General features: G+C 40.3%; 1 protein-coding gene across 2 annotated transcripts in view; it reads left to right on the forward strand.

Annotated features, from left to right (window-relative positions):
- Window positions 1-9,387, forward strand: part of ATG10 (autophagy related 10) — a 79,511-nt gene extending 70,124 nt beyond the window's left edge. For both annotated transcript variants that reach the window (XM_072359410.1, XM_072359411.1), the window contains exons 6-8: window positions 7,302-7,399; window positions 7,686-7,816; window positions 8,203-9,387. In XM_072359410.1, coding sequence (XP_072215511.1) covers window positions 7,302-7,399; window positions 7,686-7,803 — 216 coding nt within the window. In that variant the 3' untranslated portion in view covers window positions 7,804-7,816; window positions 8,203-9,387. The remainder of the gene's footprint in view (window positions 1-7,301; window positions 7,400-7,685; window positions 7,817-8,202) is intronic.
- The last annotated feature ends 5,716 nt before the right edge of the window (window positions 9,388-15,103 follow it).

Here is a 15,103-nt window from a genome sequence, read left to right on the forward strand (position 1 = left end):
ACCTCGTTTTACATATGTAAGTATTAACAGTGTTGTCTATTCTTGATTTATGTTATGCTTATCTTAGGTATGCCTTTCAAGGATATTTTGTTAAAAAAATACTAAATTTATATATTAACCGTAAAAAAAGGATCATCACCTCATCGCTCTGGAATTGCTCAGGTGAACTGATTTCAGGAATGAAACATACCAGATCTTGGTTATCTAATTAGTTATTACTTTTTTTAATTCTCTGCTCTTAAAGTATTGCAGTAATTTGTTAACTCTGCACAAAAGGTTCACATACACATCAGATCTTGCAGGATTTCTCTTGTTACCACTGTTGTTAGTTACAGAAATCACTACGTGGAGAGGATGTTTATCTTTTGAATACACCTGAAGTAGAAAAGACCTAAGATGTTAAGTGAGCTGAAGAAAAAGTTCCTATTTAAACTCATTTCCACATGCTGCCCTTGAAAACACTCATTTTGGATAACAGGCTTTGTGACTTTTTCACTTGTGCTGTGCTTTAGACAAGAGAAGCAAAAAGCTTCAAAGATTGTGGAAAGAAGAGCCGTTCTGGTTTGGGATACACTCTGATAGTTCTGATAGCTTTAAAAACAGAAAATCTAGATTGATGTGTTTGTGACATTTGTCTGCAGACATTTTCAAGTGTCACATTCAGCAGAAGCTACAGCTGTCAACACAAGTATCAGTACATTAGCAATATGGAGATGACGTGTGCGTGGAACATGGTGGTCAGATCTCTGTCCAAAGCAAGAGAATAATTTTATTGTAAAATGTAGACAGAAGGCTGCATTCAGGCTTAATGTCATTAGCAGGGTTTTAGGTATCATTTATGGAAAAAAGCACTGTTTGTTTGTGCCATGAAGTGTTTGTTTCTTCAGAACCAGAATTTCCACCATCTTGGCCATGGTGGATTCAGAGCAGCAGGTACAAAGTGGTAGGTGTGCTTCATCTCACAGAGTTTCTGTCTGTATTAAGTAACATCATGTATTTGTGCAGTGGAATCTGCCAAAGCAACTCCATTTTCCTTAAGAAAAATCTTAGCAGTTTGATGAATTGCTTTTCCAGCTTTGACGTTAAACTTGATGCAAAAAGAAGGCTTAGTTGGCTGTGTAGGGTTTGTAGTAATAAAAGGATTAATGTAAACTTGCCACTGGAGTTAGCTGATACGTCTTTAGAGATACACAGGGAACACATCTATTAAATCATGAGGACAATTTCAGCTGCTCTTCTGCAAAGAGCTTGAGCATAAATCAGAATCCCTCTGGAGGCTTCTCCAAAAAGTGATTCAGTAATTGCAGAAACTTGCTTTTTTGGTTTAGTTTTCACTTTTTTATTTCATCGGAGTCCTTAGCTAGTCTGTAGTTTTCCCTAGCTCAGTATCAGTGCAGATTTATTTTGTTTATCTCAGAAAATGCAGGAGAACAGGGATAGCTGCACTTTTATAGTTATTCTTTAGCAGTCTTTAAAGACAGAAGTAGATTGTTTAATCTTCAGCAGGCTTAGCAGTAGGAGTGCTTCTCTGGGTTTTACTGCAAAGTTACAGAAACTCTCCTCAGTTATATCAGGAGGATGACTTGGCTTCCGCTTGTAAATTGGACTCAATGTGACTAAATATGTTACCCATCCCAGGTAATAATAAACTGTATCTCATGCCCCTAAGATAAAAGGAGCTTTTGGTATATATATATTTTGATCTAACAGGTATTACAGCAAGCACATTTCTTATTATCATTTCTCTGTAACCAATACCAATCCTATTACTTAAACATTATTTTTTTTGAAGTGGCTGCATTAATAGCAATGTTGTGACCCATGTCGTTAGAATGGAAAAGTGCTATACAGTTAGTATTCTAACAGCTTTATTGCTACGATTTGCACCTTCTAAGTAAGTGATAAAAGATCCTGGTGTAATTGCATTTCCATAATGCTGCTTCTGCAACACAGCAATAGCATAGTAATGGAGTTTCTGTTGTAGTATTTGCATTATTAGAGGAAAAACTTTTGTAAGAAGAAGGAAACAGTAGGAGAGAAACATTCGGAATGTTTTTCATCTGACAGCTGTTGCTGTCCTGTTGTCTTTGCACCATTGCTGGTTCTTGTAATCACAATGTACATATGGCTTGAAGTTCCCATAGCCCTCTTTCATGAGGGTTTGTTGCATGTTACTTGCTTTTTTATAGCTGAACTGGGGCAGATGTGTAACTGAAGCATGAAGTCTTCTTTTGACCTCAAGTTCAACACATGTTAGGTTTCACATGTGTACAGTTATTGTTCTGCTTGTGGGACTTGTGTTTATTCTGAAAAGCAGAATTTTATTACTGTTTCTCTGAATGAAAGGAATTTGATTTTATTGACAAGTAAGTTGCTATTGGCATATATAAAATCAAAGAATGAAAAAGGAGTTTGTGAATTCAAGGTTGTAAAATACTTCTAGCATCATAACCCTGAGTCAAGGATTTTTACTTAAAAACAAACATTTGTTTGAGTAATTGTGGTTAACAGTTGGTAAAAGGGGAAGGGCATGCAACTTCTTTATTCATTGTGTCACTATTCCCGTACCCCTAAGTGGAAGAGATTTTAGGGTCATGAGTTATTAATTCTACCATCTTTTTCTGACCTCATAACTCCAATTGCAAAGGCTGCTGGGAAGGTACCTGAAAACAATTGGTTCTGGCTTGTTTGGTAAGGCATCCCACGTGGAAGTTCTGACACCCCTGTGAGTTATTTTTGTAAAGTGACATCATGCAAACTAGATCTGGGCAGAGGTAGCTCAGGCACAAATCCCTTGCACTATCATAAATGGCCATAAAAGTGATGATGTATACTCAGGGGCAGGTTAATGTAGCACTGGAGAAAATAGAAGCCATTACTACTGGACAATCTCCAGCTATGACACAGAAGATAAATGGTGCTGTTACAACAGATGTACTGACAACAAAATACCTGCTGGCTGGGGAAGAGAAGAGCAGAGCATAGTACAGCTACCTACAGGCAATTACCTGAAGTAATGTTTATTTTTAATTTAAATCGGACATGGATAGTATTTCCTACATGCACTGCTAGATAAAGTGACATAATCCACTAGTGGAATCTAGTGTAAGTTTTGTATTTTATTCTACTTGCACTTACGAACTACACAGTTTTTGCCAGTGTTCAGATTCATGTCTATCATTTCACTGTGTTACAGGCACTGCACAGACAGAAGATGAAGCTTGCACATTCACTTCTCATAACCTTGTGAGGGAAATCCAATTGTGTTAGTAAATGGTGACAGAATGGGTGAAGGACAGTAATGGAGACTTTGTGTCCCTGACAGACTTTGAGAGGAGACCTTTCTACAACACCGAGAAAAAGCTGCTTCTAAAACAGAGGGGTTTTTCAGTCTCTGGTAGCCTGTAGTGCTTGTTTTCATCACTGTTGCCAAGAGCTCAGGCATACTACCTAACATAACCTTCAGTGAAAGAAAGTTAAGTTTGCCAATTTGACCCCGTAATCCAGTAAGCCCACCCCAGCTGCAGGGATGGTTCTAGCTCCTCAGCTAACAAGTTGGAAGTTGTCACACTGCTCAGACACGCTCAGTCTTCTGTGGCATCCTTAAGCAAAGCCACATTCATCACCAAACTACCAGTGAAATATTTCACATCTCTATTATATGGTTTCATATGAGAGAGCTGAGCAAACAGATACAGAAATGTGTGCAGATGATCCTTTTGGAAGTTACCTAGTAAAGACAGTTTCCTGCAGGGAGTAAACTTGGCAATGATTTGACCTTTGACATTCACTGGAGCTAGTTGCTGCCTGTAAAAATCTGTTTTCCCATTACAGTTGGTTCAGACTCAGAGATACACAGATGTGTGGTGGACTGCAGTGCCTGCTGCTGAGCAGTGTTACACATCAGCATAGGGATAGCTGCAAGAAGATAAAGTTGCAAATCTCAGACAAACTGGTATTGCTGTCCAGAAGAGTTGAGAGCAAACTCTAAATGGGTTCTTTCTATACAGTGCCAGTGACTAATTGTGAGAATTGACTTGAAAGTCACAGGCATAGTAAAAGGCACTGCTATGTGACTGATAAAAAATGAGAACACTGTTTGCTTTCGAAGTGATCTTTTTTGTGCGTGTAAAACTTTGGTAGGATTTAACAGGTGCACAGAAGAGGTGAACTGCAGGCTAGTGTTGCTGTTCTAGCATTTTACTCAGAAAACTATTCAGTGTGCACATTGCCTACATTTCCTGACAGAGCACTTTGCTCCTACCTGGACTACTCCTGGGTTGACAAGTCACTGTCCTTAGTTCTGGGCACATCTGCAGCCACCACCACCAGGGCACTAATTAATGCCGATTGGCCTGTGTGAAGCCAGGGAGTTGCATATACAGCCATCATATAACAATGAATTCTATCCACTGCCAGACCAGGCTGAATCTGAACTGGTGACCTGACAATAAAAAGGCTTTGTAGCTTGATATCCATTCTGAAATCATTCAGAGCTTTGATAACTCTTGCATTTTTTATTTTTTTATTTTTTTGGCAGCTGTCTGGTAGTTCTTCCACAGAGCTGCTGTGTCAGTCATTTAACCTTGAGTATACATTAAGCCTCATGGGAGTCCATTATGTACAGGATTTGGAATTCACAATTGGACTGAATCAGATCTGGTGCTCTCAGAATGTTCTCCCTGACCACTCAGCAGCTCTCCTCCTTGCCTCAGCCATTTCCCTTTTTAGAGACTGCCGATAATGGGCCTTGGCTTGATATTTCTTCTAATCTCTTCTCCTTTTGTGTTTTTCCTGTCAGACATGCAGTGTGTGATGTATCCGTATCTTCCAGGCTTTGAACAGTTCTGAACAGCATGCCATTCTTGCAGTTTCATTCCTCTTATCTAGGGTGGGAAAAATAAACTGGTGCAATAAGCTTATTGAAAAATTTGCACTTTAGACACGACTGTTTACTTGATATTATGCCTATGGACTTTCTTGCTGAAAAATCTGTGCGGCAATAAACTTTTCTGAGTTCATGGACACTTCAGTGTTGACATTAAAAATTATGTGTATTGTAGCAAGATTTGGACTATTCTGGCACTTCTGCATGAAGCAACCCGTGATAAGTTGACAGATATGGGAGAGATGGGAGGAAGAGGATTTGACTAAACCAAACCAAGTGTTCTCAGAGCCTTCATCACATGCTCATATGTCATATGTTTACACTAAAGACAGGACCAAGGATTTTACCCTCTTGGAAAACTGGGTAGCAATGCACTATGCTTTTTCATATGGACATCTAATTGTTAAGAGTTGGGGAATTCTTCAGTCTCACTATGTCACATTGTAAGAAGAGGAAAAACTGAAAGAGAAATGCAGAAAATACGGTTAATTAATTATTTTAAGAAATTACCTCTGACCTCCCTTTGTCACTCATTAGTAGTTGGCTCAACCAAGAAGTAGGAGAGGATAGAGTGAAATACCATGTCACAAGATGGTTGGGATTGACCTTAGGCTCAATATTCAGCTTTGAAAAATTATGTTTTTTTTCAGAGATTATATTTTAGAGGTATAAACTGATTTAAGCTAGCAGATAATTTGAATGGATTTTTTAATTAAAACTGTAAAGATTTCTCAATGGAAAAAAGCATCAGTTCACTGTTACCAACAGCAGATGGTAGCATTAATGCATGCGTTATCTACTTGCACTGCAGTGTAAAAACACAGTCTTCTGAACATTATTTTTATGTGTTCTGAAGCTTTTGGGAAGTTTCTGAAGTTCTCTTAGAAACAAAAATGATGGCTCCTCATGGGTGCGTTTTCAGCATGAGAAACAACTGTCCTTTAACTGGAAGAGACAATATGGGATTTACCCTCTTTGCACAAGATGATAGGCCAGGATTTGTTTTCTGTTTGTAAGCAAGGATTTGGAGAAGGAGTGTTTACCTTGTAGCAAGAAGTCTTGATGAGCCTCCTTTCTTCAGTGCAGGCAATGCAGTCACAAAATGCAGTCATAGAACCGGGGAACTTTATTTCCTAGACAAAGGAAATAAATATGTCTCGGAGCATTACATTTGTGTCTTTGCCCAGGGTCAGTTGCCCATCACATTCTTGTTGGTATCTGCTGAGGCCACAGTGAGCAGCCCTGTGCTGCCAGCCAGGCTTGTGTCACGGAAGACACAGTGTAGAGGTGATGATCCTGCTGTTCCGTCCAGGTGGTCTGTGCCTGGTTCCCTCCTGGCCTCGGCTGTGTGTGCTGCTTTGAAGCTTGGGCAGATGGCCACGCACATTGTGCTCAGTTGTACACAGGCTACCTTAGCCCTTGCGTCTGACATCTTCATTATCTGGGATCACCCCCTAGCTGTTCCCTTCTGTCCTCTGTTAAGTGCTTACACCCTTGCGGAGTGTGAGGGTGAGGTAGAATGTTTATTGTGGTGGAAAACAATAATGGTGACCTCAGCAGCATTAAGGAAAATCAGTTCCCCAGGGCATGGTGCATGGAGACAGTCAGATGTGCTGATCTCCTGGTATCACTGGTGTAAAAGCAGATGTGAGATCACTGTTACAGCCAGGGATTGAGTGCAAACTTGATTAATTCAGAACACATACTCAGAGTGAGTGGCTGTTGGAGAAGAAAGGGGAAATGTTATGGAACACCGGGTTGAGTTTTCAGCAGCTCCCTGTGCCGTGTGAAGTTAGAAAGGAAGTCTTACTGTGTGGAGTGCGTCTGACTTACCTAAAAATCACAAAATGATTTTTTCCTCGGGACAGTTTTGATTCGGCATCCTGGCAGACAATGACAGTTCAGGACATTTTTTTCTGTAGTATAGACTAAATGAGGATATGCCATCTAGTGGAAGCTAAAGCCACCTCCATGGCTCTTCCTCCTTGCTTCCCCTTACAAGCTCCACATTAAAATGTTCACTGCCCAGAAGCTGTTTGACAGGGCTTTATGTTAAAGAGATTTTCCGTGGAGCAGCTTTGTTTTATATATTACATGTGATCAAATACAGTAGTTTTGCCTATGCTTGCATTGAACAAATAGTGATACAATAACTTGTGCTGTTTTTGGAAACCTTTACATTTGAATTTAAACTGTGGCATAGTGTACTTGGTGGTTTTATTTCTCTTTTTAGGTAAGATAATGTAATGTAGGTAAAATAATTGATTTGTTAATGACTTAGAAAAAACATGTGGGTTAAGTTCTGAAAAGAGAAAAATTGCATCAAATGAACCCTTCTACATCTCTTTCAAATGCATATGACATGTTTTCTCTTTTCTATCTGTATAATAAAACAACTGACATTATTTCTTAGGAGCACCCCTTACTTGGACAGCCATTTTTCGTTCTGCATCCCTGCCGGACTAATGAGTTCATGCATTCTGTACTGGCTGGTTCACAAAAAGACAACAGGTGAGAAACACAACTGTGCTTTGCAAGGTGTATATGCTGTAGAGAAAGTAAGTCAGCAGGGAAGTGGACATGGGCAGAACAACTTCCTTGTTGTAACTTCCTTCCCCAGAAGGGGATTCTGTATTGTCACTTCACTGCTGAAAATTGTGACACACTTGATACAGCTCAAGTGAAGGAGTAGCCCCATTTTAAAATACCTTATGACTGTCAGCTGTATCTGTAATGCAGGAAAAACTGAGTAAGATCTTTATGGATTCTTTATGTCTTTTTTTTTTTTTTTTTCTAGACACAGAAATTACATTGTATTGTGGCTGAGTACAGTAGGCCCAGTTGTGGGTCTAAATCTACCCCTGAGTTATGCAAAACTAGGACCCAAACAGAATACAAATGCTGAAAATGATTGAAATTTTATGGAAGGTAAGAGAAAGTTACATCACCTCCATCACCTTTCTCACATCATCCTCCAAAATTATAAGAAAATTAGATTACTGACAAAAACATTATCTTTGCCTTTGGAGCTCTTTGTTCAGTTCATTTAGGACTCAGATTTTGGCATTTTGCTTACACAACCGCCTTATTACCTTTCATGTTTTGCAATGGAAATTTGTGCCGAGAGATATGTGTTTGGCACATTGCTGTGACTCTTCCTAACTGTCAGTACATTCCTGAGAGGGAGGTGTCTCTCAGGTGTATAGGAGCATTTCGTGGCAGACCTTCCAGCTCATGGTTGATCTGTCAAAACTCTGCTGCACTAATTTGAATTTCATCCCTTCTCTTTTTCCTGTTTGATGTCTCCACTTCAGACCCCTGAGCTTGAAGACAGGTGATACAGCCATGTAGTAAAGCTGCTGAAGACTTTTATAGAGAAGAAACACAGACTGAAGGAATTCTGTGTGATTGGTAAGCAGTACAGCACTGAAAGATGACTGTTCAAGGCTCTTTCTTTGGCGAGCACTTGTCTAGTTACAGGTGAAGCCTTAAGAGTTGGCTGCAGTTGTGATGGCAGCTCCCAAATACCACCAATACTTGTTCTCCCTTGTGACAACACTGACCCTCTGAAGTTGCTCATTTTCTTCCTTTGCTTTACCATTGTTATGGCCTTAATAGGGCTTCACACAAATGCACAAACCTGCGGTTCCTGGATACAGAGTTGAAATGCTGTGTTTGCGTCTACGTGCTTTCACATGCACAGTGTGTGAGAATATGTACAGAAAGGACTTGAAGAATGTGGTTTAAGATTGTAGCAATCAGCGTATGGGACTACATTGCCTAGGGACCACCTTCTCCAGCATAACCTGATACACTGACCCTCATATTCGGCATTACACACATAAAATATCCAAATCCCAGGGCTGAATAAAACTAAGAAGATGTTCTGTATGTCATTTTTAAGAAAGCAAACTGGATCAGGACTCCGTGAACAGTGAGTATTTATATTGTTAGTAAGCAGGTACAGTTCTGGAGTTCAAGGTGCCTAATGCTTTCTTGTGAGAACATCAGGCTTTTACCTGCCTCGCTGCCTCTGAAGGAAGCTTTGCCATACCGTAGAGCAGTAGCTGTTGTAGTCAATTAGTATTTATCATTGTTCTAGTAGTTGTTTATGTTTAGTCCCTATCCTGCAGTCTTTGCACAAGCCTCCCCTGACAGCTGTTGAAGTTTGAGCAAGTAGGAATCACACAGTAGTGCAGTCAGTGAGAAACAGACGTAACTTCTGTACAAGCCATCTTGGATTCCTTCCCAATCACGTTTATGTGTAATATAAAACAGACCACTAGTCCTAAGCAGGATGGAATTGAAAATTTTACTTTTTATGTTCAGCAGTATCTAACGTATGTATGTAACGTATGCCACACCAGGGCTGGCAATGCAAGATACAGCAGTTTTCAAATTGTTTTTTATTTTTTAATTCTTGATATTGTGATTGGTTGCATATTTTAAACTTGCATCATATGTTTTTAGTGGATTGAAATAAAGCCTTTGAAATTTCATTGGTGCAGTATTGTTTTGCAAACCCCTTGAAATTAATAACGAAACCACCTCATTTATCCTATTCGGGGTCATACCAATCAGAAAAGGCATTTTTTCCATGTAAGTTTTGTAAAATATGGACTTCCGTCGATGTACCATGGCAGCATCTACATTATCTTTCTTAATACCTTTGGTAACGTGCTTGATGGTTACATCTGTAACCCGTTTTGAAACTTAAGATTTGTACAGGAGGAAAAACAAAAAGCAGATGACAGCAGCTGTAAAATATGTTAAACGTTCATCCCTATTCTGTCATCTTCATCTGCAGTGCAGTAGGACGAAAGGGTGAAAGCAGTCTGTTGCTCTCAGCTGCTCCACATTGCTGGCCAGCTCTGCTGCCTCTGTCCAGCACAGTGGTACATCCACTCTGTGCAGGCAGGCCCTTTGGACTTTTGTTCTCAGGATCGCTGAGAATTAGCCTTGGGTACTGTTATTTCCCTGAAGGTCTGAATTAGCTTGTGCCGTCCTTAGGATCTGCGAAGTGGAAAGGACCAATGGAATTTTTCATACCAACCATAAACACTGAATGCTGCATCAGTGTACCTGAGGATCACTTGCGCTCATTTTCCTGTATCATCTCAGATGTTACCTGAAACTGTGCTGATGATAAATCACTTATAAGAAATTCCACTATTAAGGAATATGAAGAAAAGATGTAATCCCGAATGCAGAGTGGTATTGAAACAACTTACAGATACAGAGTGGTATTGAAACAACTTACAGATGTCATTTTAGTATTTATGTTTCCAAATACCAGACAAGAGCTGTTACTTGATAAAGGAAATGAGAAGAGCGTGGAACACCCTTGAATATTGTTTTCAGTAGTAATCATTAGACCTTAACTGCCAAATTGCTGTTCTGCAGAGTTTGTAAGCAGTTTCATAGACATTCTTTTGAGATCAGCTTTTGCTGTTTCTGCCTCGAAAGCAGAAACTGTGGTACAGTACTACCATTTGAAACAGGCTCTGAGCAGTTGGGTTCCTTCATTATCATTGCCACGATGGATTATTAGAAGTATGTTAAGTATTATCTGTGAGATGCTGCTGGTTGGACAGTGTGCTCTTCGACATCTTTATCAGTGATGTGGAAAGACTGAGTGTACCCTCAGCAAGTTTGCAGATCACTCCAAGCTGAGTGGTGCAGTTGATACGACAGAAGGAAGGGATGCCATCCAAGGGGACTTGAATAGGCTTGAAAAAGTGAGCCCATGGAAACGTAATGAGGCTTGAAATGTTTTGCACTTCAGTCACAGTGATGTTGAATATGTGTACAGTATGGGAGAAGAACTTGAAAGCAGTCCCACAGAGAAGGACTTGAGAGTTCTTGTGGACAAAAAGTAGGACATGAACCAGCAATGCAGTGTTTGCAGCCTAGAAGGCCAACTGTATCCTGGGCTGCATCAATGGGGATAGCCAGAAGGGAGGGGATTGACCCTCTCTGCTCTGCTGTTGTGAGGTCGCATCTGCAGAACTACATCCAGACCTACATGAGAAAGATATGGAGCTTCTGGAGCAAGTCCAGAGGAAGGCCATGAAGATGACCAGAGGGCTAGAGAACCTCTCACAGTAGGGAAGTCTAAGGAGCTGAGATTGTTCAACCTGGAGAAGACTCTGGGGGGAGACCTCACTGTGGCCTTCCAGTATTTGAAGGGAGCTCATGATCATGAGGGAGATGGACTTTTTACACTGTTCAATAGTGACAGGACAAGAGCGAATGGCTTTAAAATAAAAGAGAGAAGGTTTGGGTTAGATGTTAGGAAGAAATTCTTTATGCAGAGGCAGTGAGACCCTGACATAGTCTGCCCATTGAAGCTGTGGGTGTCCCCCATCCCTGGAGGCTCTCAAGACCAGGTTGGGTGTGTCCATGGACAGTGTTACCTGGTGGGTGGCGACTGGGTGGGCTTTATTGTCGCTTCCAACCCAAACCATTCCAAGATACAACATATTTTCTTTGACGTGAAGGAATTCTCATCATCCTTCACTTTCCACATTAATTTATCACTTGTAAACAAAACTGAAGATTATTTGGACAGAGCATTGCAATTGTACTACACTGAAGATTTCCTGTCAGAGAAACCCCAGACACTTGCTAATGGATGGCTTCAACCAGCAGGGTACTGCTCTGTCAGTGTCCTGACAGTTACACTCCAGCTTCTAGACATACTCTGCTGGTAATCACTCTACCTCCTCCATATCTTATAACCACACATTCACTTGGCTGCAAAGTCATAGTTCTTCCCAGTTTGTGAAGCAGTCTCTCTCTTCCTTCCTGCTGATAAAAGCTCTCCAAATTCCTCTGCAGTGCCTTGACCCTGTTCCCAGCTAGCTGGATGCAATGATGATAATAGAGAGCATGAAGTGGATAAGCAAACTGACAGTTCCCTGCCCTGCTACAATTCTTAACCTTTTAACACCATAAACAACTAAGGAACAGAGCAGTATCATCATCAGAGTTAATGTTGCCCTAAAATTTGCCCAGAATACCGCCGAACAAAAATTCATTTAAGTTAGGACAAATGCTCTAAGCTTAGATTGAGAGACAAATACAGGCTAACCTAAACATTTGGGATTAAGGTCAGCTATCATCATGTGTAGCAACCTACTTTCTAATGGCTTGAATGGAAGTAAGCATCTAACTCCCCATTTGCATCTGTGCCTCAGGATGTTCTGCAGAGACTGCATACATATAGAAATCCTGTTTTATTTCAAAATCAGGTTAACTTCTACAGTATTTTATTGTTTCAGTTAGCAAATCTGTTGAAGGCTTTTAGATCTGGACTTAGGTTTTGATTTTCTCAGTAATTCATCCTTACTAATCTGGGAAGACATGTTGAGGACCATGGCTTCTGGGGACTTCTTTCAAGGGAACCAATTCATACCTGCCCTTACTTACAAGAATCAGCAAGAAAAATGAATTCTGTATGTTCAACTAAGCCAAAAAACATGCTCTGCTTTGGAATGCAGTTCCAACCTACATAATTCCTCATTTGTGTCAGAATGATCAGGTTAGAATTTATCCTCCATCTGGTCAGCCAGAAGGTTTGTTGTTGTTTGGTTTGGGTTACGAAAAGAAACACTTATTGGGGCAAATCACACGCTTGTTTTCACAACAGTCAGTGTTGTGCTAGTTAATTAGAGCAGAATATGGTGAAGTAGTCAATATCTTTTCTTGTTGCAGCTCCATGAATTTCAGCAGAACTTCTTCAGTGTCTTTTCTTTTTCTTTTTTTATTTTATTTTTTTTCCATTTGCTGTGAGTACAATTTAATGAGTTTGGACATCTGTATTTATATTGCATAGAATTCCAGAGCTAACACAAAGGAAAACAATTGTTCTTTCTTCTGAGCTGTGAATTACAATTGTTTCCTCCGAAATACTTTCTTCTAGAGAATACAGTGTGTGCTATCAGTGTGTATTTTTTTAATCACATGTAGCCTTTTTTCAGGGTTTCAAAGAGTTTAAAAGATTTCTTAGCAATGAATTTGTACCACCCAGAATAAAAAGTGTATGCATAAAGCTCATAGCTGCAAAACAGCCCTGTTGAATAGCTGCAGCGTTAATTCATAATTTAGAAAGCCAGGGTAATTACAGAGGAGGAGAGGCATACTAGGAGAGTAGCCCTGAGGAGTGCAGCTTTGGGCTGAGAGCTCAGGAAGAGTTAGGAAAGTGTTGCAGCAGTTACCTTTGTGTCTTGAAGTACCTGACATAAACCAGCAAACTTTCACTTACCGCTGGAGAGCTTGTTGTAACCATCACCCACTGAAGATGAATTTCTGCTTCAAGTGAGAGAAGTGTTTGGAAAGAGTGATTTTATAGAGTCTCACCTTGAACGCTTTTTTTCTCCAGCCTGCTAGAAAATAGCATGTTTTCCTGCAGCATTATTTTTCAGTATCATTTTTAATGCAGCACACTGGAGGAAGTCATGCTGTCTGGAAAGGTTAGGCCATGTCTTTCCCCATGGCTCTTTCAGGCTCAGGAGCCATGTGTGACGAGCCTGCAGCAGAGGCCAGATGGAGGAAGATAGGCAGACAGAATTCAGGTGCCTCGTTTCCCAACCTTTGGTGCTGCCTGGAATTAGGCTATAGACAGAGAAGGATCACAGTTATCAGCCATCTGCACCACCAGAGGAATCTCAGTGTTGGGTTTGGAATCCATCTCTTGGAATCCATCAACTTACAATGCAGAGGCACGACTTGATGATTATTGCCTCTGCAAGAAGTGTCGCAGTTGATGCCACCCCACTTCAGGGGCAGGTAGAACCCACAGATCCAGTCTGAGCAGACGTAGAAAAAGATCTGGCAGCCTGTGGGAACTAACTAATCCTGCTTTTCTTTGCACCTGATCCATGTTAAAGTCATGAATTTTGGTAAATTCTATTCGGGCCTTACTGGACTGAACAGTGATTCTGCGGGGTCTTCAATGTTCATTCTTCTGCATCCAGCAGTCAGGTATGACTGGCTTAATATGGCTAGCTTACTGCTTCAAGATTTACACATCTACTGTGTTTATTGCACTAGTTCACCTCTGATTTCTCTTTTGGAGAATTTGGCTGCATAACACACAGTTCTGATGTGTCTTAATTAGGTTTAGAACCATGTTACTAGTGACTGTGATAAAGTCTAGCTTGGCTCATCTTCCCCTGAATACTTTTATACAGCATCCAAATAACAGAAGTTATTCTTGAGCACTGACAGGTTCCATAGACATCCTAGGAGCCCAAATTCTGAGCTGATGTGCTAAACATGTTTAAAGAGCCAGCCCCAACACACAACTCAAAATGTGCAACTTGATTTAACAACTTAGTGCTTTGGTTCTGCTCCCAGTTCTGTGTGTTTGCTCACTTCTTGCAACTAATGTTATCTTTGCAAAAAACAAACAAACAAGAGGTCTAATTTAACCAGGCCTGTAAAACATCCACTTGCTCAATGGAGTAATAATCTTCTGTATTCTTTTACTGTTTTTTTTTATTTAACAAGATGTGCAATGAATTCACACCGTAAGCTCTGGTGTTTCTGTATGGCATCTCTCCTCCCATTGGGTACATAAAAACAAAATGGCATTAAATGCCTCATTTCTAATGGAAACTCATCAAATCAGTTAAAAGCTAACTTTTCCACTTTGAGGACTTCTTCTGTCGAAGTGCGCATGAACAACTGTTTGGTTTACATCTTTTGTGCGCCAGCTTCTCCCCTCATCGTGCTTACAGCAACATCTAGTGGTGAGATTACCTCACGACAGTGCCCTACCTTCAGAAACAGCCCCGTTTACCCCAGCTAAACCCTCGTTTCCTCTATTGTCAGGTTGTCTTCAGAACTTGAAAAGAAGATGAACCACAACTTTTTAAACACACCTCTTTGATAGCTGCAGTATAATCCCTTTTTTTGTTTTGTTTTTTGCTGAAAGCCTTTCTGATATATATATTTTGCTATACAAGAAAAGCAACTCACAAAAGGAACTCAAAAATAAGACTCAGTTTGCTGGTGATGAACTTGGGTGAAATTATATAACACCAGCAGGGGTGCAGGATAACATTATTTGTGTATGTGAGATTGATTTATTGATTAAACTGTCTGACAGGGACCTGCTTCTTCCACTAGAACTGCTGTCAGGTCTGCAAGCTGTGAATCACAGACTTGAGCACAGTGGCTGGTCTGCTAATCCAGCTGTTTCTAATCTTA

This window comes from Excalfactoria chinensis, chromosome Z (assembly GCF_039878825.1).
Source record: "Excalfactoria chinensis isolate bCotChi1 chromosome Z, bCotChi1.hap2, whole genome shotgun sequence".
Lineage (NCBI taxonomy): Eukaryota > Metazoa > Chordata > Aves > Galliformes > Phasianidae > Excalfactoria > Excalfactoria chinensis.